This window comes from Zalophus californianus, chromosome 17, assembly GCF_009762305.2.
Source record: "Zalophus californianus isolate mZalCal1 chromosome 17, mZalCal1.pri.v2, whole genome shotgun sequence".
Lineage (NCBI taxonomy): Eukaryota > Metazoa > Chordata > Mammalia > Carnivora > Otariidae > Zalophus > Zalophus californianus.
In genome coordinates, this window is record NC_045611.1 from 48298349 (window position 1) to 48319508 (window position 21160).

Here is a 21160-nt window from a genome sequence, read left to right on the forward strand (position 1 = left end):
GTCTGGGAGCTATTTGAAGCCAGGACGGTTGCTATTGTGGTCCTTTGCCTTGGGCAGCTGGGAGCAGTGGTAATGTGGGCGTCTAAATCATGTCTAGGATGGGGCTGTAGTCCATGAGATGAGTATTTCCAACAGGGCTTGACGTGCGGCAACAAGGATCCAGCGGCTTAAGTCACGGGCGGACAGAAGCAACCCTGCATGCCACCAGGTAACAGATCCAACTCAGACGCGGAAATCACTCTCGCTTTGCGCAGGCGCAGCACTGGCGGGCAAGACGCTACGGTTGGGGGCGGGCCCGGAGGGGTGGGGCTTGGAAGCTTCACTCTGCGCTTGCGCCTAAGGGGCGTGGCGGTCGCACCTGCGCGAGTTGGGGGAAGGAGGAGGGGCGAGGTGACGCAGGCGTAATAATAGAGAAGGTGCCAGAAAGATCCAAAACAAGTGGCTGCGGCCGTCGCCCAGGAGTCGTCAGACGCCGGAATCCGGTGAGGATCCAGAGAGGCCTGAGGGCGGCTGGTGGCGGGTAGACGGAACCACTTGGGTGTTGGGGGGAGGGCGGTACCGCCCTAACAGGGCGAGGGGGTCGGGATCGGACAGCACCACCTGTGTGGGGCGACGGGCTGCTTTGGTCGGTTCCACTTGTGGGGGGCAGAGGGTCACTTTCGGACGCTACCATTTGGGTGGAGCCGCGGCGCTGATCGGACAGTACCAGTGGACGGAGCCAAGGGGCACGTCCGGTCAGTGCTGCCCAGAGTCAGAGGGCAGTTGGCAGGGTTCCCCGGGACGGGCCCCCACGCTGGTTCGGACCGAATCACTTGGTCGGGTCCGGAGGCTGGTTCGGGGCATACCACCTGGGGAGGGGCGTTCGGGCTGGGTCGGCCCGACTCTTGGGAGGACGAACGGGGTCTAGCGTCTCGACCTGTTACTAGGGGACCTCGGGCGGTACCATTCCTTTTTGAGGGAAGGGGAGAGGCAGAGAAGCCTGGGGTGCGAAGGTGGCCCTGCCCGGCAGGACGGGGCGGGGGAGACGCACCGGCGGGGGCGGGGTCCGGGTCCCCGCGTCGCTGACCATTGCCCCCTCCCCGCTGTGTGGGTTCTAGGCCCTGGTTCAGAGCTTGTGCCGCCCCCTCCCTCCCCTGGGTATGGCGCTGTCCGGGTTGACCCCGGCCCCGAGCTGGGAGGAGGATGAATGCCTGGACTACTACGGGATGCTGTCGCTTCACCGTATGTTCGAGGTGGTGGGCGGGCAGCTGACCGAGTGCGAGCTGGAGCTGCTGGCCTTCCTGCTCGACGAGGCCCCCGGCGCGGCCGGCGGTCTGGCTCGCGCGCGAAGCGGCCTGGAGCTGCTGCTGGAGCTGGAGCGCCGCGGGCAGTGCGACGAGAGCAACCTTCGGCTGCTGGGGCAACTCCTGCGCGTGCTGGCACGCCACGACCTGCTGCCGCACCTGGCGCGCAAGAGGCGCCGGCCAGGTATGGTTGAATGGGAGGGTGACAGACTTCCGGTGGGGACGGGGCCTTGTCCTGGCTGGGCCTCCATGGTGGCCTGATACAGACAGCACCGTATCAGCCTGTGTCCCAACTCGCTCCTCCCCTTCTCTCAGTATCAATGAGGAACACAACAGGGAGGAGGCATGGCTTTGGGAGAGGTGAGCTTGTGGAATTTGGCCACATCAGTGGTGTTTGTGGCCACTGTTTATGGAGGGCTTATTTCATGCGAGGCACAGCGGTAAGCCCTTCGTGTGAACTGTCGCCTTATATCCTCCCAGTAATCCCGTGAGGAAGTCCTGTTAGTGTTCTCATCTTACAGGGAAAAGAACAGGGTTAAGAGAAGTTAAGCAGCTTGTCCACATGTAAGAACTGAATCTTGCGTGTTGCGCACAGGAGATACAAGGTGTTGGGATTGACAGAGTGTTTGTTCATGAAGCTTATGTTTAGTGGGGAGGACGTAGCCATTGGGGCAGATAGCTTGCTTTTGTATAGGGTTATAGAAAGACTAAAGCAAAGTTAAGAGAATACAGAGAGTAGGGAGCGCTTCATAGTGAAGGAACCCCCCCCCCCATTGGATAACCAGTCAAAACCTTTCTGAAAAAGCCATGTTTAAACGGAGGTTCTACTCCTGCTGTGCATAGATCTCAGCGGAGAAAATGCCAGGCAGAGGGAAATACAAGCTTTTCGAGCCCTGAGTCAGTAATGAGTTTGGTATCATCAGAGACCAGTGTGGCAGGAGCAGGGGAGACTGACAAAGCAAGAGCAGAGAGGGAGGTAAGAAGCCACTTCACACAGGGGCTTGCAGATGACCCAGGTAGAAAGTTTGGCTCCGAGCTGATGCCCCTAGTCCTGTGAGGGAAGTACTCCTGGGGGAGCAGTTCTGAGGTGAGGAACCCCGGGGTTTAAGGGACAGGAGTCCTGTGCGTGCTTAGGCCTCGAGCTGTTGGGGCCTTGGCTGGGTCATTAGTGGTGCAGTGGCTGGTTTTGGAGGGGGATTCCGAACTTCCCTTGCCCAGAGGAAGCCCTTGGCAATTGGATAACCAGGAGAGGGGCATCACTAGAGAAGAACTGGCCGTGTTTTTGGAAGAATATACGTGGAGGTTAGGCTATGGAAGGGAGGTTTGGGGGAGCCTGCTTACCCCTTGGGGGCTCAGGGAGCGTTGGGGGCAGTTCGAGGCGGCCGGGGTTGGGGGGTGGGCAACATTGCAGGGATCCTGACCATGACTCGGCTTACAGACTCCAATCCTGACAGTTGGAGCTGCTGTAGACATGGTTTGGACAGCCCCAGGAGGTCACAAGTCCCTATCTCTCTGTAGGCATACAACAACCATTGGGCAGGAGGCGTTTGAGAGAGAGCAGCTATCTGGGCTCTGGGCTCTGGGGAGCTCGGGCACCTAGTGGGGCCGGAGTCCATCTCCAGCTGGGAATTGAGGCTGGGCTGGGGAGGGGCTGGAGGCTGGGAATACTTCTTTCCGTTTTTCTCCTTCTGAAGTGTCTCCGGAACGCTACAACTACGGCACCTCCAGCTCTTCTTCCAAAAGGACTGAAGGCAGTCGCCGCCGCCGCCGGCAGTCAAGCAGTACTTCAGACACGCAGCAGGGTCAGTGGGAGACAGGTGAGCCTCGCTGCGTGGGCGTGATGGCAGCGTCCCTTTCTTCCTCCTGAGCCCTGATGAACCCTCTCCATCCCGGCCCATCAAGGAAGGGGCCTGAGGGGTTATTCTGTGTCCACATTCCTTTATGTGTGGTGTTTATTCTACAAAAGCATGTGTCCGGAAGCAACGAATGGAATTGTTTGTGGTGGTTTTATAGGGCATCTGAATGACATCACACGGTGGGTAGTCTTCACGTGGCTGGCTTTGCTGGACACGTTTCTGAGATTTATTCACGTCAGGTACCTTTAATTTGTTTCTTTTAATTGCCCTGCCAGTTCATTTAGGCTGTTTTCTTGTCCCTAGTTCCTAAATTATTCAAACATAATTTCAAACATACAGAGCAGTTGAAAGATAAGTGCAGTGAGCATGCTCCTATTTTCCACCTTGATTCAGTAATTTTAACATTTTGCCACTTTTGCTTTACTGTGTATGTACTTAACAATGGATTTTTGGTTGTTACTTGTGTGCGTATATGTAACAATGGATTTTCGGTTGAACTCTTTGAAAGTAAGTTACACCCATCAGGATACTTTATCCCTAAATCATCAGGCATTTCCTGAGAATGAGAAGATTCTCCTAGATCATCTCCAGACCATTATCATACCTAAGAAAATGAATACTAATCCTCTGATACCCTAACGCTTCATTTTCACGTTTCCCCAAGATGGTCTCCACTCTCAGGATCCACTCATAGTTGAGTTTCTCTGCATCTTGGTTTTTTTAAAAAGATTTTATTTATTTACTTGTCTGAGAGAGAGAGCACAAGCAGGGGAAGTGGCAGGCAGAGGGAGAGGGAGAAGTGGGCTCCCCGCCTAGCAAGGAGTCCAACGTGGGACTCGATCCCAGGATCCTGGGATCATGACCTGAGCCGAAGGGAGATGCTTAACCGACTGAGCCACCCAGCATTCCTGTGTTCATTTATTATGTCTCCTTAACCTCTTACTTGAGAACCCAAACTCCTCCCCTGCCCCAAATTTGTTTCTTTTCTTCCCATGACGTTGACTTATTGACTCTGTCGGGCCACTTGTTTTGTAGAATGTCACGATTGTTTTGGAAGTGTCCGATCATTTCCTCATGGGGTCCTGGAACGGGTGTATCTCCCGTGAAGTGGGGAGCCCCCACACCCTCACCCTAAGAGACAAGCACGGTAGCAGCCACTGGGCGTTGTTTCTAATTTATGACTCGAAACTCAAAAACCCTGTAAACGTGTGGCCAGAAGAGAGTAATTTCCAGGACTGAGAGTTGAGTGAAGTAGAGTAAGGTACAATAAAAAGTGGGTCAGGAGGTTTGATGAGATTCAGGTTACATGTTTTGGCAGGAATGTTCCTTGGTTGATGCTGTGTGCTTCGCATTGGAGCACATCAAGAGGCTGACGGTCTCGTTTTCTTGCTGTGAGTGGGCAAGTTTGAACACTTGGTTAAGGTGGTGTCTGCCATATTTGTCCTCCGTAAAGGGACATTTCCTCCTTTAATGGTTAGTCAATCTGTGGGATGACACTTGGCACATACTGTTCCCCAACAGCATCCCCAGTGGGTTTAGCAGGCATCGGTCATCTCTTCTTAAACCAGTGATGACATTGGTGTTCACAAAATGGTGATTTTCTTATTCTTTTCCAGTGTCTATTAGCTGGCATTCTTTCGAGACTTTTCTTTTTTTTCCCTCTCTCTCCTTGGGAGGAGGGGGAGCAGCACTATGGATTCCTGTATAATTATTTATTTACTGTGTTAGAATCCATTAGTCATTCTTCCTGAGGTTCGAATTGACTAGCTCCTACTGTCTTTTTGATGTGGCTCCATCATTCTTTGGGCTTCCTGCTCTGGGGCACTGCAAGATGTCCTGCACTCAACTTGTACTTTTCCTTCCCCAGCCCTGGAATCAGCTATTTCCAGAGGAAGCCTGGTTCCTTTTAGAGGCACTGACATTTAGAGACCAAGCTCTGGGTGCTGCATGTGTGTGGTTCCTGAGCTCTTTTAGTGAACAGACCTAGAAATTGCTTTAAAAAAATTCATATTACTTTTTTGGGGCACCTGGGTGGCTCAGTTGGTTAAGTATCCAACTCTTGATTTCAGCTTAGGTCGTAATCTCATTGTGCCCCATCTTTCTCATCTCATGATCTCCGATCAAGCCCCGTGTCGGGCTCTGTGCTGGGCGTGGAGCTTGCTTGGGATTCTCTTGAGCCTTCTCCCTCTGTCCTTCCTGCTCTTGCACGCACTTCCTCTATCCCCCCCCAAAAAAAATTCGTCTTAGTGTTTTCAAAATTAATATACAAAGATGTGTTTCTTGTACACTAAAAACGTTTATTAAAAATTTTGAGATAACAGATTTATTTGCTTCGTTTTATGACAGTTGTAGCTTTGAAAGTTCAGTACCGCTGCCGACTATCTACTGAATGAAGCATACCATTTATTTGTGGTTCTTCCTGTCCTAGGGGCGTATCCCACCGAGAGTTTACAGTCAGAATGTTCTTCCAAGTTACTTGAAATAATCCTTCTCTAGTTCGCGTTACCAATTTTATATACAGCTAGGTTCGTTTGTTTCTGTTTAATTCTATAGTTGGTGTGTTTTTTTGTCTCTTTAATTTTTTGAGTATGTAAAGCAGTTTTATGACTCAAAAGTCAAAACTACCATATGTAAGAAGGATGTTCTTAGAAGGATCATTTCCACTGGTCCCCAATCCCTAGTGAGTAGGTAACTAATTTCGTTCATTTCCTATTTGTCTTTACAGTGTTTTGTCTTGCAAAAATAGCAAGTTTGTATATATTCTTTTTTTTTTTAACGCAAGATGTAGCAAATCATAGACACTTGTTTTGCACCTTGCTTTTACTTCACTAAACAGTCTACTCTGGGAATTACCCTGTGTACTGCTTGCCAGGTATTTACATTGTGTTCACATTTAGACAGTTATGAACAATGCCCCAGTGGTCTGTTGTCATGCTTGTTTCCTGGCGTGGCTGTGCAGGGCTTTCTTCAGGGTCAGACCTGGGAGTGGGGCTGCTGGGTGGTGGGGTGTGCTCTTCTAGATGACGCTAGGTTCTACTCACCACTCATCCTATGGACCGGGCCACTGAGGCCCAGGAAGCAGAGGGGCTCACCCAGGTCTCATGGCATGGGGACCAGCCTTGAGCTCTTCTGCAGGCCCCTGCCTCCGTGCTCTACCTGTTATCCTGGTCCTCAGTGTGCCCCATCTTTCTCTCCTCAGGCTCCCCACCGACCAAGCGGCAGCGGCGGAGTCGGGGCCGGCCGAGTGGTGGTGCCCGACGGCGGCGGAGAGGGGCCCCCGCCGCCCCCCAGCAGCCGCAGGAGCCAGCCAGACCTGCCTCAGAAGGCAAAGTGACCTGTGGTAGGTGTCTGTGGGCCTCAGCGAATGCCTGGATGGTGCCCGCAGCCGGCTGCTGAGCCTGAGGGGGGCAGACGCGGACACTCGTGCGCAGTGTGGCACACCCAGTGGGGAGGCGGCAGCTTCCATTCATCATCCTCTCTTGCTTGTCTCCGTCCTGCGTGTCGTGGAAGGATCACGTGTGCGACCTCCTCCAGGAAGCTTTTCCTGATGACTTCTTGCTCTCAGTTTTGTCTATTTTTTTCAGTAAACGTTTTTATAGGTTTACTTACTCTGTAGTGGAGTAACGTGTGGGTAAAAAACGAGGATCCTGGGGCAGGCTGCCAGATTCACCCCTTAGCCTTGGCATTTAGATAGGTTGTCTGACCTTGGGCAGGTGACTGAACCCTTCTGGTGTAAAAGGAGGCTGATAGGGCGCGTCCCACGTGGGGTTGTTGAGAGAGAAAATGAATTAGCCTGGTAATATGTTTGCCCCAGTGCCTGGCCTGAGGCCTATGCTATGTGCTACGTACCAGTTGGTGCGTCTTCTTGCTGTTACTGTGCAGTGTGCTTGGGACAGGAATAGCAGTGGGGGCCCTGCCCTTGGGGAGGCGGCGACCTTCTAGTAGGGTGACAGATCAGTGAAACTGAAGCTCGCTTTAGATAGTGCCATGAACAGAGGGTGGGGAGTGGGTGGAGGAGCCCGGCAGGAGCCAAACCACTGGGCCTGGCAGACCTTGGAGTGGATGGGAGTGTGGATTTTATTCCATATGGCAAGTGTTACCTCGGGTTTTCAGCAGGGGAACAAGGTTGATCTGACACCTGCTTTTGATGGAACTCTGACTTCATCTGGAAAATTAGTTAATGATGATTTATAAAGTACGTAGAACTGCGCTAGGTATATGTATTTATGTAGTATGTGCCGTGCCTGGTGTGTGTGTAAGTAAACAAAAAGGAAGCGGGGAACGGAGTGAAGAGGCTGGACAGCCCGAGCAGGAGAGGCTGGAGGTCTGGCCCGGGAAAGTTCTGTTGGGGAGAAGGTGGGGACTAACAGGGCTGCCTGGGCCTGCACGTGTGGTAGGCCAGGTGGATTGTGGGCTCTGCTTTAGAGATTCGTGCTTTGACCTTGCCTTTGGGAAATTCCACGTGGCCCTGAGGGTCATAGACGGGCATGGGTGGGTGCACTCTCACTCAGCCCACACCTCTTTGGCTCCCTCTCCTCTGAGTGTCCCATCCACTCCACCAATGAGGCTGCAGATAGCCGCTTGGTGCTGCCGGGAGGAACAGACCAATAGGGCCGGCAGATGTCCCCTGACAACCCTCAGCTGCCCGGTGTGACTCTCCCCCAGGCAGGCAGTCATGAGCAGAGCCACGGGGCTGGCTGGGCAGCAGAGGGAGTCCCTGCCTCCCTAGGGAGCCTGCTGAGCTGAGGCTGGGGAGGGGTCTTGTTGCCTGTGGAGGCTTCAGGTCTCTTCCCCGAGGGCAGGGCTGTGGCAGGGAGGTTGTTACGCAGGGTGTGCCTGGGTCTTGCTGGGAGGACTGTAAGCAGGTCTGACTGCTGACTCACTAGGCAGGGTGGGGCTGGAGGGAGGCTCTCCCCAGTAGGGCCCTGGTGGTTCCCTCTGAAAGCCAGGATGCCTCACCTTTGATGAGGCCCAAGACCAGAGGTGGAAGGAGGCTCCTTCAGACCGGAGTGACCTGCCATTCTTGCTCCCTCGTGTGTGATAGCTGTGGGGCTTAACCCCTAGTCAACTGCCCTCCCCAGAGGGGAAGAATTGGACCAAACTCTGGGTTTCCGAAGGGGAAGGGTGTCCGGAGTACCCCGGGTTTGGACACAGGGCCTCTTGAGTTTCCCCATCCCTTTCAGGGCCATCCACCGGGCCCTGTGCTGGGCACACTACTCGCCTGGCCCAGAGTTTTCAAGACAGCCCTGAGGTAGGGGTGACAGCCCCCACTGTGCAGAGTGGCAGGCTTGGTTCATGCTGTTACTCCACGCGTGTTCTTAGAGCGCTTACTATGCGCTAGGCACAGCAGGGATGGGAGACGCTTGTCCTCACGGAGCAGGTGTTTTGGTGGGAGGAGAAAGTGGACAGAAACTTCAGAGGGCAGCTGAGAAGAGAAGGCAGGGCAAGGGGGGAGGGAGTGAGGGAAAATGCAGTTTTGGATGTATTTTCAAGGTAGAGTGGTCTCAGAAGCCCTCTTGGAAGAGACAGAACAAGCGTGTGGTTGGCTGGGGAAGAGTGTTCTAGATCTGGGGACAGCAGCTGCCAAGGTCAAGTAGGAGTGAGCCAGTGGTGATGAAGGGCTGGTGAGGAAGCTGGCCGAGCAAGGGGGCTGCTGGGAGGTGAGCGCAGGAGAGGTGGGGGGCCCGTCCTGTGGGCCGGGGGGCCAGGGCTTTCACTGCTTTACGTGACGGAAAGCAGCCAGAGGATTTGAGTGACAGGATGAGCTTTGCTTTTCTCCTTGTTTCTCTGGAGGAGGGACAGAGGCAGGCACACCAGCGTGATGACCCGGTCCCCCCTTCACTGTGCCTCAGCCCTTGGCAGCTTGTGGGTGATCCTGTTGGACCATCCACGGTGTCTTGGAGTCACTTTCAGGGATCCTGTTATGTCGTCTGTGGATTTTTCACTGTGTACCTCTAAAAGATCAGAATTCTTGGAAAAATTACCGCACTGAAAACATTAAGTTCTTCCTGTCAAATGTCCAGTTAATGCTCTAATGTTGTCCCATTGTCTCAGAAGTGCTGGCTCTCTATGGGGCGCCTGGGTGGCTCAGTCAGTTAAGCATCTGCCTTCGGCTCAGGGCACGATCCCTGGGTCCTGGGATGGGTCAGGCTCTCTGCTCCTCGGGGAGCCTGCTTCTCCCTCTTCCTCTGACTGCTGCTCCCCCTGCTTGTGCATGTTCTCTTTTTTTCTCTGTGTCAAATAAATAAAATCTTTAAAGAAAAAGAATAAAAAAGAAATTAACTTAAAAAAAAAGTGCTGGCTCTCTCTTTTTAAATTTATTTGAGAGGGAGAGAGAAAGTGCACGAGCAGGGGGAGGGGTAAAGGAACAAGCAGACTCTCCGCTGAGTAAGGAGCCCAATGCTGGGCTTGATCCCCGGGTCCTGGAATCATGACCTGAGTGGAAGTCTGACGCTTAACTGACTGAGCCACCCAGGCGCCGCAGTGCTGGCTCTCGTAAGTCTCCTGATCTCTGAGATTTCCCCCGCCATGTCGGCTCTCCTTCCCCTATCCCCGTGGCTTTGTATTTGTTGAAAGTAGTTGTCCTGTAGTTTTTATTTTGAGATTTTATTTATTTATCTGACAGAGGGAGACACAGCGAGAGAGGGGACACAAGCAAGGGGAGTGGGAGAGGGAGAAGCAGGCTTCCCGCGGAGCAGGGCGCCCCATGCGGGACTCGATCCCAGGACCCCAGGATCATGACCTGAGCCGAAGGCAGACGCTTAACGGCTGAGCCACCCAGGCGCCCCATGTAGCGTTTCCTAAAAACTGATTTTGCCAATTGCATCCTACAGTCAAGTTGATTGATAGGGTCCCCTATTATCCATGTTTCCTGAAAATCAGTGGTTGGTCTGGAGAGGCTTGATCAGATTCTGGTGTGATGTTTTATTTTCAAGCTCACTTCCCAGGTGGTATTGTGGCTTTCCATCGGGAAGCAGGTAGCGAGTGGCTGCTTATTTTTCTCTGACGTTGGTGGCAGCGTCTCCTCTTTGCCTCTATCTTTTAGTTCAGTCGAACCTTACATTTGACATGACGACACTGGCCGCGTCCCGGGGAAGAGACTAAAGCAGGGGTTGGGTGCCGCTGTTGTCCAGAGGAGGGTGGTGCTGGCCCTGGAGGGGCAGGGGTCTTTCCATCAGAGCATTCTGGCTGCCTCTCTTCCCCTTGTGCCTGTCCCTGTCCCTTCCCTGACCCCCCACTGGGGACCCCTGCCCATTTCCCTCTGCCTCTCGTTCTGCCCTAGAAGAGAGAGGGATGAGGTGTATGGGGTTGGGGCACAAGAGGGTGCTGGGGCCGAACTGCGTGCAGGAGCAAGAACAGCTGTCCTCACTAGGAAGGCATCGCCAAACCCTATGTCCTGGGGACAGGGAGCCTTTCCACACAGCTGCCCAGGTGGAGGAGGGACTGTTGCTAAATGCTTGGTGTTCCTGGCCAGAGGAAGCAGTTCAGCCAGTCCCCAGCCCGGGTCACACGGGGGCCAGACGCTCTTCCCGCCTTGCTCCTCACGGACACACGTGGGCCAGTCCGTCCACTTGTCTCCATGTTTGCTGCATCTGTCCTGGCCCCTTGACCTTCCCTGACCCCTGCCTTGACTCTGTTCCTGCCGCCTTGCCGCTTCCGCCGTGCAGCCCGAGTCACCTCGGCATGAGCTCACGTCCTTCCTGAGGCCCTCGGAGGGCTCGTTATATGCCAGGCACTGGCCTTTGCTCTTTACTTGCAGCCAGCGGTGTAATCCCCAAAGTGACCCCTTGAGAGCAGGTCCTGGGGTGAGGTTTTACGAAGGAGGCCGTTGAGGTGCGGGGGCGGGGGTGTGGTTGCCTCGTGAGGCCCCGTACCTCCAGTCATCCCCTGATGCCCTTCTCGTCCACGTGGTCCGGCCACCCTGGCCCCTAGCCTGTGAATGCCTCAAGTTCATTTTCTACTTCTGGACTTCCATGCGGGCTGTTCTCTTTTCTGGGAAGGCTGCTCTTCCTTCTTGTTTTTCTCTTTCGACCTACTTGTTCTTCACATTTTACTTCCAGTGTCATTCCTAGAGAGGTTCCGTCTCATCGTTGAAATCTAAATTACACCTCGCTGTCTCTAATTTTCTCCTGTGGCCCTTGGGATTTCTTTTAATGATAGGTTTCTGTGATTGTGTGTGTGACAGGCAGCAAACAGGATGGGGGAGTTAAGAGCTCAGGCTCTGGAGCCAGGCACCCCGGTTGGAATTCCACCTCTGCCATTTCCTGCCTGTGTGCCCTTGGGCAGGTGACTCATCCTGTGCCTCAGTTTCCCCATCTGCAGAAAGGAGGTAATAGCATTGCCTTAGAAGGTTGCAGGGAGAATCAAGGGGTCAATAAATGTGACGTGTGTGCCAGTCTCCAGTAAATACTCTATATCTGTCACCTATTGTTCTTTGGTCATTTTGTTGAGGACTAAAGGAGAGATGGGGCTTGGTGCCCCTGATTCCTGGCCAGGGGTGGCGGGGTGGCTTCAAGTAACACAGGTCTTCTCCTCTTCCCTCATGGAGTTCCTTGTTCTTTCTGTGTATGCCACGCTGTTGTGCTCCCGACCCGAGGTTGGACTGTGGTCTGGGGAAGGAGTTCCTCATTTGTCGATGGGGATAAGGAAAGTGCTGTGGGGATTTAGGGCCGAAGGTCAGGAGAGCCCTTGGGTAGGGCCTAGCCCATGAGAGGTGTTCCCTAACTGGGGTTCCGTATATTGCAGGCCCACTGGTGGCGGGGCACGCATGTCGCCCCACATTCCTGGCACCTCGTAAATAGATCTGTTGGATGAAAGAATGGATGGGACACACACCAGTCCATTCTGGTCCTTTCGTTCTTCCACCCCCATGTTGGGGGTAGGCTCTGAACAGTTTCTGCCACAGGTTGAGTACCTACCTGTGCCGAGGAGGAAGGCCATCCGGGGGGGTTTCACCCGCTCGGGATGTGTGGTCCTGTGAGCTGGGCCTTGGTGACTGAGTGGGGCTGCTCTGGACAGAGGAGGTGGACAGGTCATCGTGTGAGTGAGTAAGGCTTGTGCTGGGGGTGCTGCCCTTGTGACTGGAGGCAGGGCAGGGGAGAACGCAGCCGGGACTGAGGGAGGAGGTTGACTCAGGGGCCCAAGTGAGAGAGGGTCAGGCCTGGGCAGGGGCCATGGGGTAGAGAGATGGGTGTCTAAATCGCAGTTCCTGTTTCTGGGTGCCTTCTGTGTCCTAGGACCTGGCGAGTGCTTCATGAGTTGCTTTTTTGAATTCTCATGACCGCACCATGCAGCAGGGACCTCTTGTTTGTCTGTTTATGTTTTTCAGATGGGGAAACTGAGGCTCAGAGAGGTGAGGTCACATGCCCAAGGCCCCACAGCTAGAGAGTGGCAGAGCCGGGACTCGCCTCAAGGTCTGTCGGACTCCGCCACCTGGCTCTGTGCCTCTGCCACTGAGCTGCCCCGTGTGGCCTTGGACAGGTGCTGCCCCTCCCAATTCCCTGCTCCCTGGTCCACACCACTTGAGGGCATGGTCAGACACTCAGGGGAGTCTAGGCTGTGGGCCTGAAGGTCTTGTGTAGTTCCTAACACGAAGGGAGCCAGGCCTGAGTGCCACGGGAAGCCCTGGGCACCAAGGCCAGGTTGGGTTCCCTGGGCCTCAAGTGGAGAGGGTGAGGTTCCCTCGCAGAAAGAGGAAGGGTTTGGGGTGGGAGGAGGAAGTGGGTGGTACTGAGAAGTCATCTGGGAGAGTGGGGACCTGCCTTCCACCTTGTGCTCTGCTGCTGACACCGTGTGTGGAAGGCAAAGGGAGTCAGGCACTTGGCACTTCCCCTTCCCGAGCTTGTTTCCTCATCTGTCCACTGGGTTGCTTGTGGCCCCCGCCCCCTCAGGGCTGGTCTGGCTGAATGGCGGGGGTGAAGCATTTGGCACATCGGAGCTGTTGGCGGCGGCCCTTCTTGGAGCACCCATTGGGCGCTGTTTGCAGTGCTAGCCACGTCTTTTCCGTCCATTGCTCTCGCTTTAATCCTTTCAACAGCCTTTCAGAGTGGAATTCCCAGGTTCCAGCAAGAACCTGGGCTCAGAGAGGTGCTGACTTGTGCCAGGTCACACAGCAGTGCCCAAAGTCTCCTGGGTTAGAATCGTCTCCACTGGCCCGAAGCTGCCCCCTGGGGCACAGGACGCTCAGTGACGTCTGTGGAGCTTCACCACACCCTGACCGCGCAACCTTGGGCAGATCCCTTCCCTTCTCTTTGCCTCCATTTGCTCACCTGTAAATTGGGGTGATAGTAGGGCCTGTCTGACGGGGCGGTCGTGGATTAAATGAGTTCATATGTGGGTAGTGTCTGTTGTCCTTTCCAGCTTGTAGCTGACCCTCACAGCCGGTGTGGTGTTGAGAGGAGGTTCTGTTAGCCTGAGTCACAGGTGGAGCTTTAGTAATCCCACACGGAGGTGATCCGCCCGAGGTCACACTTACAGGGACAGTCTAGGAAGTCCTGGGTCCTGTGCCCTGTGCAGAGCTGCCCCCTCATTTGGGCAGGTGTGGGCAGGGTCGTAAGTAGCAGAAACTCAGCTCAGACTGGCCTGAGCAAAAAGGGAATTGATCTTGGCTGAGAATCTGGATGTTCCAGGGCTCGTGTGAGGAACTTCATTTTTTTCCTCTCTGTCTTGACTCCGGGTAGGCCTCATGCTCTCCCCTCTTGGTGGCCAAGTGCCCCCAGCAGCTCCGGGCTTAGGGTCCATCATCTTAGCGACCTCTGAGGGAAGAGGGCACCTGCTGCCAGCAGAGCTGGCCTGGTCCCAGCCTTGAGACCCCTGGGCGGCGCTCGCGTGCTGGGTGTGGTGGCCCCACAGGAGTCTCACTGAGGGCAGGACGAGGAGCCTGGTTGCCACAAGGCAAGTCCATCAGTCCAGGCATGGGTTCTTGCACAAATATATATCGAGCGCCTACTGTGTGCCACAGGGCTACGCCACTGAATAAAACAGTCCCTTCAGGGGGCTCACCCAGGGAGACAGGTGATAAGCCTGACAGTATAAGGGAAAGCACCGAGATTAGAAGGTGGTAAGTGCCCTGGGAAGAAAGGGAGCAGGGTCTGGGGGACTGGGAGTGCCGGGGGCTGGGGTGGTGGTGGTGACGTTTTAAATCGGGAGGTTAGGGGAGGCCTCATTAGGAAGGTGGCATTTGGAGGAAGTGAGGGAGCAAGTGCTGCGGGGCGGGCCAGAGCATCCCCAGCTGAAGGAGAGGCAGGGCTGAGCAGAACCTGCCTGGTGGGTAGGGGTGCAGCAGGGTGCTGAGGCTGGAGGGTAGCACGTGAGGGGAGAGGAGGTCGCCAAGGTCGCCGGGTCAGGAGGTAACAGAGACCAGGCCCCAGGAGAGAAGCCACGGGAGGGTGTCACTGTACTTGGGTGTGGTTACCACAAGGGGGAAGGATGTGGGTAGGTGCAGTGCAACCCATGGGGCAGGGGGAGGAGCCTGTGGGAGGAGCCTGTGGGAGGACGCTCGGGCTGGGAGGAAGGGGTTGCGGGCCCTGGTCCCTTGCGCCGGTCCCTTGCGCCGCCGTGTGTGGAGTGCTGGCCCCTCCCTGACCAGTCCCTCCTTCTCCGCAGACATCCGGCTCAGGGTGCGAGCAGAGTACTGTGAGCATGGGCCTGCCTTGGAGCAGGGTGTGGCCTCCCGGCGGCCCCAGGCGCTGGCCCGGCAGCTGGACGTGTTTGGGCAGGCCACGGCGGTGCTGCGCTCCCGGGACCTGGGCTCCGTGGTGTGCGACATCAAGTTCTCCGAGCTCTCCTATCTGGACGCCTTCTGGGGCGACTACCTGAGTGGCGCCCTGCTGCAGGCCCTGCGGGGCGTGTTCCTGACTGAGGCCCTTCGCGAGGCCGTGGGCCGGGAGGCTGTCCGCCTGCTGGTCAGTGTGGACGAGGCCGACTACGAGGCTGGCCGGCGCCGCCTGCTGCTGATGGAGGAGGAGGGAGGACGACGCCCAACTGAGGCCTCCTGATTCCGGACCTGGCAGGACTGAACCCACCTCCTAGCCTCCGGGCCACTTTTTCCCCCCGGAGGACATCCATCTCTGCCCCTAGAAGACTGTCACTCCAGCAGCCCTGAGGACTGGGACAGATGTCCTGGCCCCTTGACAGACTCTGCCACAGGATGTGGGCTCTGAAGCCCAAACCACTTCCACCTGAGTTTCCTTCCCAGCCTCCTCCCAACCCTACCCTCTGGTGTGTTCCCTCAGCTTCAGGAGGCCAGGGACTCAGGCATGCAGATCAGAACGGGAGGGAGGCATAGCTACACATTCACCAAAGGCCCCCTGCACACCGTGTTCCTGACTGTGGGCTGCGTGCACACATGCACACTGCCCCCCCTGGAATCTGCCCTGGGCTCCTGCCCTGGCCTGCTCCACACATGTCTTTGGCCTAAGGGCTTCTCTCTCAGGATCTCTGATTTTACTTCCCCCAACCCTGGACCTCAGCCACGCTGGGCACTGGGGCTAGGGTGCACACGGGGCCTGCTCACCTTGCCCACTCATCTCTCTAGCCAGCCAGGGCTCTCTGCCCAGCTTCCATACACAGACCTGGCTCTCCACATTCTCCTGCTCTCCACGGTTGGACGCAGACTTGCACAAGGACCTGCACCCAGAGTGTCACACGTGCATTGCAGCAGCATCAGACCAAGTGTGTTGTTGCCCATGGGGCCAGGATCAGAAACCAACTTCCTTCTCGGAAAGGGAAGGCAAAGGCTTGGGGCTGATGAGAAAGGTCTTTTATAAGTGGCGCCAATAAAACGGCCCTGGATTGGGGCTTAGGGTGGGCATTAAGGCTCCCTAGGACTCTCTCTTTATGGGCTGGAGGAAGGATCTGATGATCTGGGCCCATTACCAATCCTGGGGTTCCTGGCCCAGTATCCGGCTAGAGGAAGGGCAGGTTGCTGGAGCATCATCTGCCACTGCTACCACAGGCCTCCCCTCCCAGTATCCGGCTAGGAAGGGCAGGTGCAGGTTGCTGGAGCATCATCTGCCACTGCTACCACAGGCCTCCCCTCCTCTCTGGGCCTCAGTTTCCTCATCTGTCGAAATACTGCCTTGGAGTCATAACCTGTCCCAACCCCATTTGCACATACTTTGCTCTTGTTAGGTTCTTGGGAGTACTAGTGTTTTGATTTTATTCCCTGAGGTGCCAGCTGTCTAGTCCAAAGCTTTGGAAACCACACTGGTCATGAGCCACAGTTCTCTGCCTGGAATCCCTCCCCAGATGGCTTCTCATGCCTTCTGGACAGTCACGTCTTAAATCTGGACCTGCATTCTTCCTCCCGAGCCCAACACTGCTTCCCGCTGCCTTGTGGCTACCGGAGGTTGTGGCCCCTTTCCCCACCCCTTGTTTAAGGGCTTAGGAACTCAGGTTTCTTACACAATAACCAAGGTTTTCCTTCCTGTGGGGGAAGAGAGCCGGGCTGGGGAATGGAGGTGGGTGAGAGGGGGTGGGCAGGGACTGCTGGCCTTTCCGGGTGCTCCTGCCCACATCTGGGAACCTAGACCCCTGGCCGGTGTTGGTGTAGAGGGACACTGTGGCAAGTCTAGGGGTTGAGTCCTGTACTGGAGTCAAGACCTGGTCTAGCTAGTTGCTTTTGACTTCAGACTATACCTTTACTCTCTCTGGAAGGGAGCTAGTAAGGTCCCTGGGCACCTCCTCAAGATCTATTTAATGCTTAGCTTGTGTGAAGTAGGGATTCTACCCCCATTTTTGACAGGAAATGGGCTTCAGAGGGGGGGGTGACTGGCCTGGTGGATAGAGCAGCACTGAGTTCCAGAGCCTCTCTCCCCTAGTGGACGCAGGTTGGGGAGGCAGGTGGGGGGTTTCCACGCCCCTTCCCTCCGATTGGGGAGATTGGTCTGGGCGGGAGTAGGTTTTCTCTTCAAGGTTTGGGGCTTTCCATCCTTGGGGGTGGGAGCTGCTGCTGGTCCTGCCTCCGCCGGGCTGAATTGCGGAGTCGGCCTCATCCTCAGGCTTTGAGGCTTGTCTCTCCGCCCCTTATGAATGAGGGGCCCCGCCCCTTGCGGGAGAGATTCAGGCCCTGTCCTCGCGTCAGTTCCGTGACACGGGCCCCGCCCATGGCCCGCCCTCCCCCATCCTCGAGGCCCCGCCCGCCTCGCCCACCCCGCCCGCCTCGCCCACCCCGCCCTCTTCAGCAGGGGGTCGGCGTCTCTTGCCGGCACGCGCGTGCCGGAAGTGGAGACGCCTAACCGCGAGGCAGCGGATCCCGCGCAGGCGCAGTGCGTGCCAGGAGTCGGCTGTGGCGGGAACCTTGAGGAGATGTCTCTCGCCTCCAGAGCCTCCGTGAGCGCGTGCGCTGTGGAGCTGGCCTGGACTTGCCAGAGCCCGCGCCGGACACCGAGGTGACCGACACACTCCTGAGGCCCAGAAGTGGGTCAGACCCAAGCCATGAGGACAAGCCAGGGAGATCCAAGAGCTTCAGGAGTCGAGAAGGATTCTGTGGAGCCGGGCATGGACAGGCTGCGGCCAGGCGAACTGGGGGCCTGTGGGAGCTTAGGGGAGGAGGAGGTTGCAGGTTTCACAGAGGAGAGGAGCCCCGAGCTGGCTCTTGAAGGATGAGTAGGAGTTCAACAGAGTGACAGAGAGGGGGTCCTCCAGCAGAGAGAACGGCTCCCTGGAAGGCCTTAGGGAACATGACCGAACGGGGTGCAGAGAGACGGATGGACAGGCAGAGTCAGAGGTAAGTGGCGGTGCGGAGTCAGACACCCCCTCGTTGGCACAGCGGCCATCTGCCCCCCCCCCCCGGGCTGGCCACGATGACAGTGACAGTACGATTACGCTAGAAGGTGGTAGAGTGAGGCGGGCCCCGGGTCCGCAGCTCCTGTGCTGGCGGGCGAGCCACGCCGGGCCCCCGGGCCCCCCGCGGGTCTCAGCCCGGGGTGGGCGGTGCCTGAAGAAGCAGCAGAGGCTGGGGGAGCCCAGAGGACATGAATGGAGGGCCCCAGGAAGGCCTCGTGGATCGGACCCCTGTTCATTCTGTTTAGAATCAACACCACCATCGTACGTTTCAACTGCGAAATAGAACATTCCGAAAAGTTCGGACAACGGATAGATGGTGTTAGTGCGTTGTAAAACACCTGTGTAAAACACCTGTGCCTCCCACATTAATACCTTACCACACCCCAGAAGCCCCTCACCACCCCACACCTGGCTGTCATGTGCTCCCTCCTGACCACAGCCCCCCCCCCCCCCCCCCACTGCTTCCCCTAGCTGGGAACACTATCCCACATTTTACAGTAATAATTCCTTGCTTTTTTTTTTTTTGCTAGTTTTATGTTCCTCAATGATGTAGTTCATTTTTTTCTCTTCTTGCGCTTGATATAAATGGAATCATACAATATATCTTCTGTTGTGTCTGCTTTCTTTTGCTCAGTGGTGTGTTTGTGAGGTTCCTCCACATGTCTGTTAGTAGTTAACTCATTTTTATGAACATCCCCCAAATACTTCACGCATTGCACTGTTGGTGGACATTTAGGTTGTTTCCAGTTTGCGGCTGTTATAAATAAGGCTGCTGCGATCGTTGTTGTGCACGGTTTTTGGTGAATGAATGCCTACATTTCTGTTGGGATATACCTGGAAGGGAAACTGGTGGACATGCATATGTTCAGGTAGATACTGCCTATGTTACTTTCCTGTGGCTGATGTAATAAATTACCACAAATTTGATGGCTTAATACAAAAGAAACGTATTCTCTGTAGTTCTGAAGGCCAGAAATCTAAAAATTTCCCTGGGCTAGAATCAAGGTGTCAGCAGACCCATACTCCCTCCAGAGGCTCTAGGGAAGATTTTGCTTTTTGCCTCTTCCAACTTCTGGTGGCTGCCAGCATCCCTTGGCTTGCAGCCACATCCCTCCAATCTCTGCCTCTGTGATCACATTGCCTCCTCTTCTGACTGAGTCACATCTCCTTTGTCGACCTCCCTCTTATAAGGATGCATGTGATGGCATTTAGGGACCACCCGAATAATCAGAATAATCTCCTCATCTCAAAATCCTTACTTTAACCACATCTGCAGAGTTTTTTTTTGCCATCCATGATCACATTCACAGATTCCAGGGATTAAGCCGTAGACACCTTTTGGGGGACATTTTGCAGACTGCCACATTGCCAAACTATTTTTCTAAAGTGTACCAGGTTACTCTCCCACCAGCACTGAATGAGAATTCTTTTTGCAACCTCTCTTTACACATCGTCATCAACACTTGGTATTGTCAGACACTAATTTTGCCAATCTGATGAATGTGTGGTATCATTGTGGTTTATTTTTCTTCTCCCTGATGATTAATTTCTGCTCATTCTTGAATGACGAGTAGGAAGTCTTTGGGTGGATAGAATGGGCAAGGGTATTACAGATAGGTGGAATAGAATGTATGAGATCTCAGGGAACATTTGTCTTTTTTTTTTAAAGAGTTTATTTATTTATTTGACAGAGAGAGATACAGCAAGAGAGAGAGCACAAGTAGGGGGAGTGGGAGAGGGAGAAGCAGGCTCCCCACTGAGCAGGGAACCCGATGTGGGGCTCGATCCCAGGACCCTGGGACCATGACCTGAGCTGAAGGCAGACGCTTAACAACTGAGCCACCCAGGTGCCCCTTGTCTTCTTTTCTTTTCGTTTTGTTTCTTTTCTTATTTGAGAGAGCGAGTGAGGGGTGGAGGCAAAGGGAGAGGGGAGACACCCAGTGCGGAGCCCGATGTGGGGCTCGATCTTGACCCTGAGATCATGACCTGAGCCGAAATCAAGAGTCGGATGTTCAACCAACTGAGCCACCCAGGTGCCCCTCAGGGAACATTTGTTTAAATTGAATAAGAGGTCTTTTTTAAGGCACTAGGTTATTAAAAGAGAATGCAGAGAGATAAATGGGACAAAGTCAAACCTAAATAAGATGGTCCAATATAAGGCTCTGGCTGGGTAGGGAAGGGAGAGAAGCCAGGAGGGGTCTGGCCAACTGGCCCCAAACAGAGAGATCAGGGGAGTGGAGCTCTCTGTGAGCTAATCTACAGGTGTGATGGCAGTGGGGACCTGGGGGCCTGGAAGGCAGGTGCTGGGATCAGAGCTCAAGATACCGGATTTTGAGCTCGCAAAACAGTAATGGGTTGTGGTTAAAACCAGGGCTTTTTGATTTGGGACCCAGAGAGTCCTGCATTAGCATCCTGGCCCTACCACTTTACTAAATGTCACCCAGAACTGTGCTCCTTTCCTGACCTCCCAAATCATTCAACAATCATTTGCCCATCATCTGTTCTGGCTACTACAGGATGGGTCAGATCCAACCCCTCCCTTGACAGGCTCTGGCTTGGTGGGGGACATGATCACTGGGGGCATCTCAAAGGGACATACAAGGGGCTGTGGAAGCTCAGAAGGGGCACACACTGACTCTAATCTGGCTTCACGGAACTCGGGCTTCCTTGAGGCTTATGTCTTCAGGTTCTACCACCCTCAATGCCACTTCCTCATTGACATCTGTTGACTCTCTGGTCACTTGCCCTCATTCCTGAAGACTCTAGCACCTCCTCACAGACTGCATCCCATTCCACTGTCCTACTCAAATACTTAACCTCCCTGGTTGGAGGGAGGGTGATGACTCAGTCTTCCAATTATCTAGCCTCTTGGTCTCCTTCCACCTCATCTCTGTTGACCTTCATCCCACTCTAGCCATTCATTCCCGTGACCACACCTTGGACTTAGTCATTACTTGGAAGTGCAGCGCACATAGCAAACATTTGCTGAGCATTCATACCACATGTCAGGCACAGCGCCAAATGGTTTACACGGGTTTACCCTCACAAAAACCTGCAAGGTTGGTATTAGTAGCCTCATTTTAAAGGTGAGGATGCACACTAAGGAAGGTGAAGTCACTTCCCCGGCTGACGCGCAGTGAAGCGGCAGGGCTAGGATGCTACACAGGATTCTCTGGGTCTCACATTAAAAAGCCCTGGTTTTAGGGGTGCCTGGCTGGCTCAGTTGGTAGAACA

At 54.8% G+C, this 21160-nt stretch overlaps 1 protein-coding gene across 2 annotated transcripts; it reads left to right on the plus strand.

Moving 5' to 3' along the window:
- Positions 1 to 58: 58 nt before the first annotated feature.
- Positions 59 to 15950, plus strand: DEDD2 (death effector domain containing 2). 2 transcript variants are annotated; one of them, XM_027618921.2, is made up of 6 exons: positions 73 to 208; positions 342 to 482; positions 1098 to 1467; positions 2978 to 3100; positions 6339 to 6479; positions 14744 to 15950. In XM_027618921.2, the coding sequence occupies exons 3-6, from the start codon at positions 1140 to 1142 to the stop codon at positions 15133 to 15135; spliced, it is 984 nt and encodes a 327-aa protein (XP_027474722.1). In that variant the 5' UTR covers positions 73 to 208; positions 342 to 482; positions 1098 to 1139; the 3' UTR covers positions 15136 to 15950. The 2 variants fall into 2 exon arrangements, with proteins under 2 accessions (XP_027474721.1, XP_027474722.1); XM_027618920.2 differs by having other exon boundaries at positions 59 to 482.
- Positions 15951 to 21160: the final 5210 nt, after the last annotated feature.

Coding starts and splice junctions, on each gene's coding strand:
- DEDD2 (XM_027618920.2), top strand. CDS start 1,140: ATGGCGCTGTCCGGGTTGACCCCGGCCCCGAGCTGGGAGGAGGATGAA. Junction 1,468..2,977: donor GCGCAAGAGGCGCCGGCCAG/GTATGGTTGAAT, acceptor CTCCTTCTGAAG/TGTCTCCGGAACGCTACAAC. Junction 3,101..6,338: donor GCAGGGTCAGTGGGAGACAG/GTGAGCCTCGCT, acceptor TTCTCTCCTCAG/GCTCCCCACCGACCAAGCGG.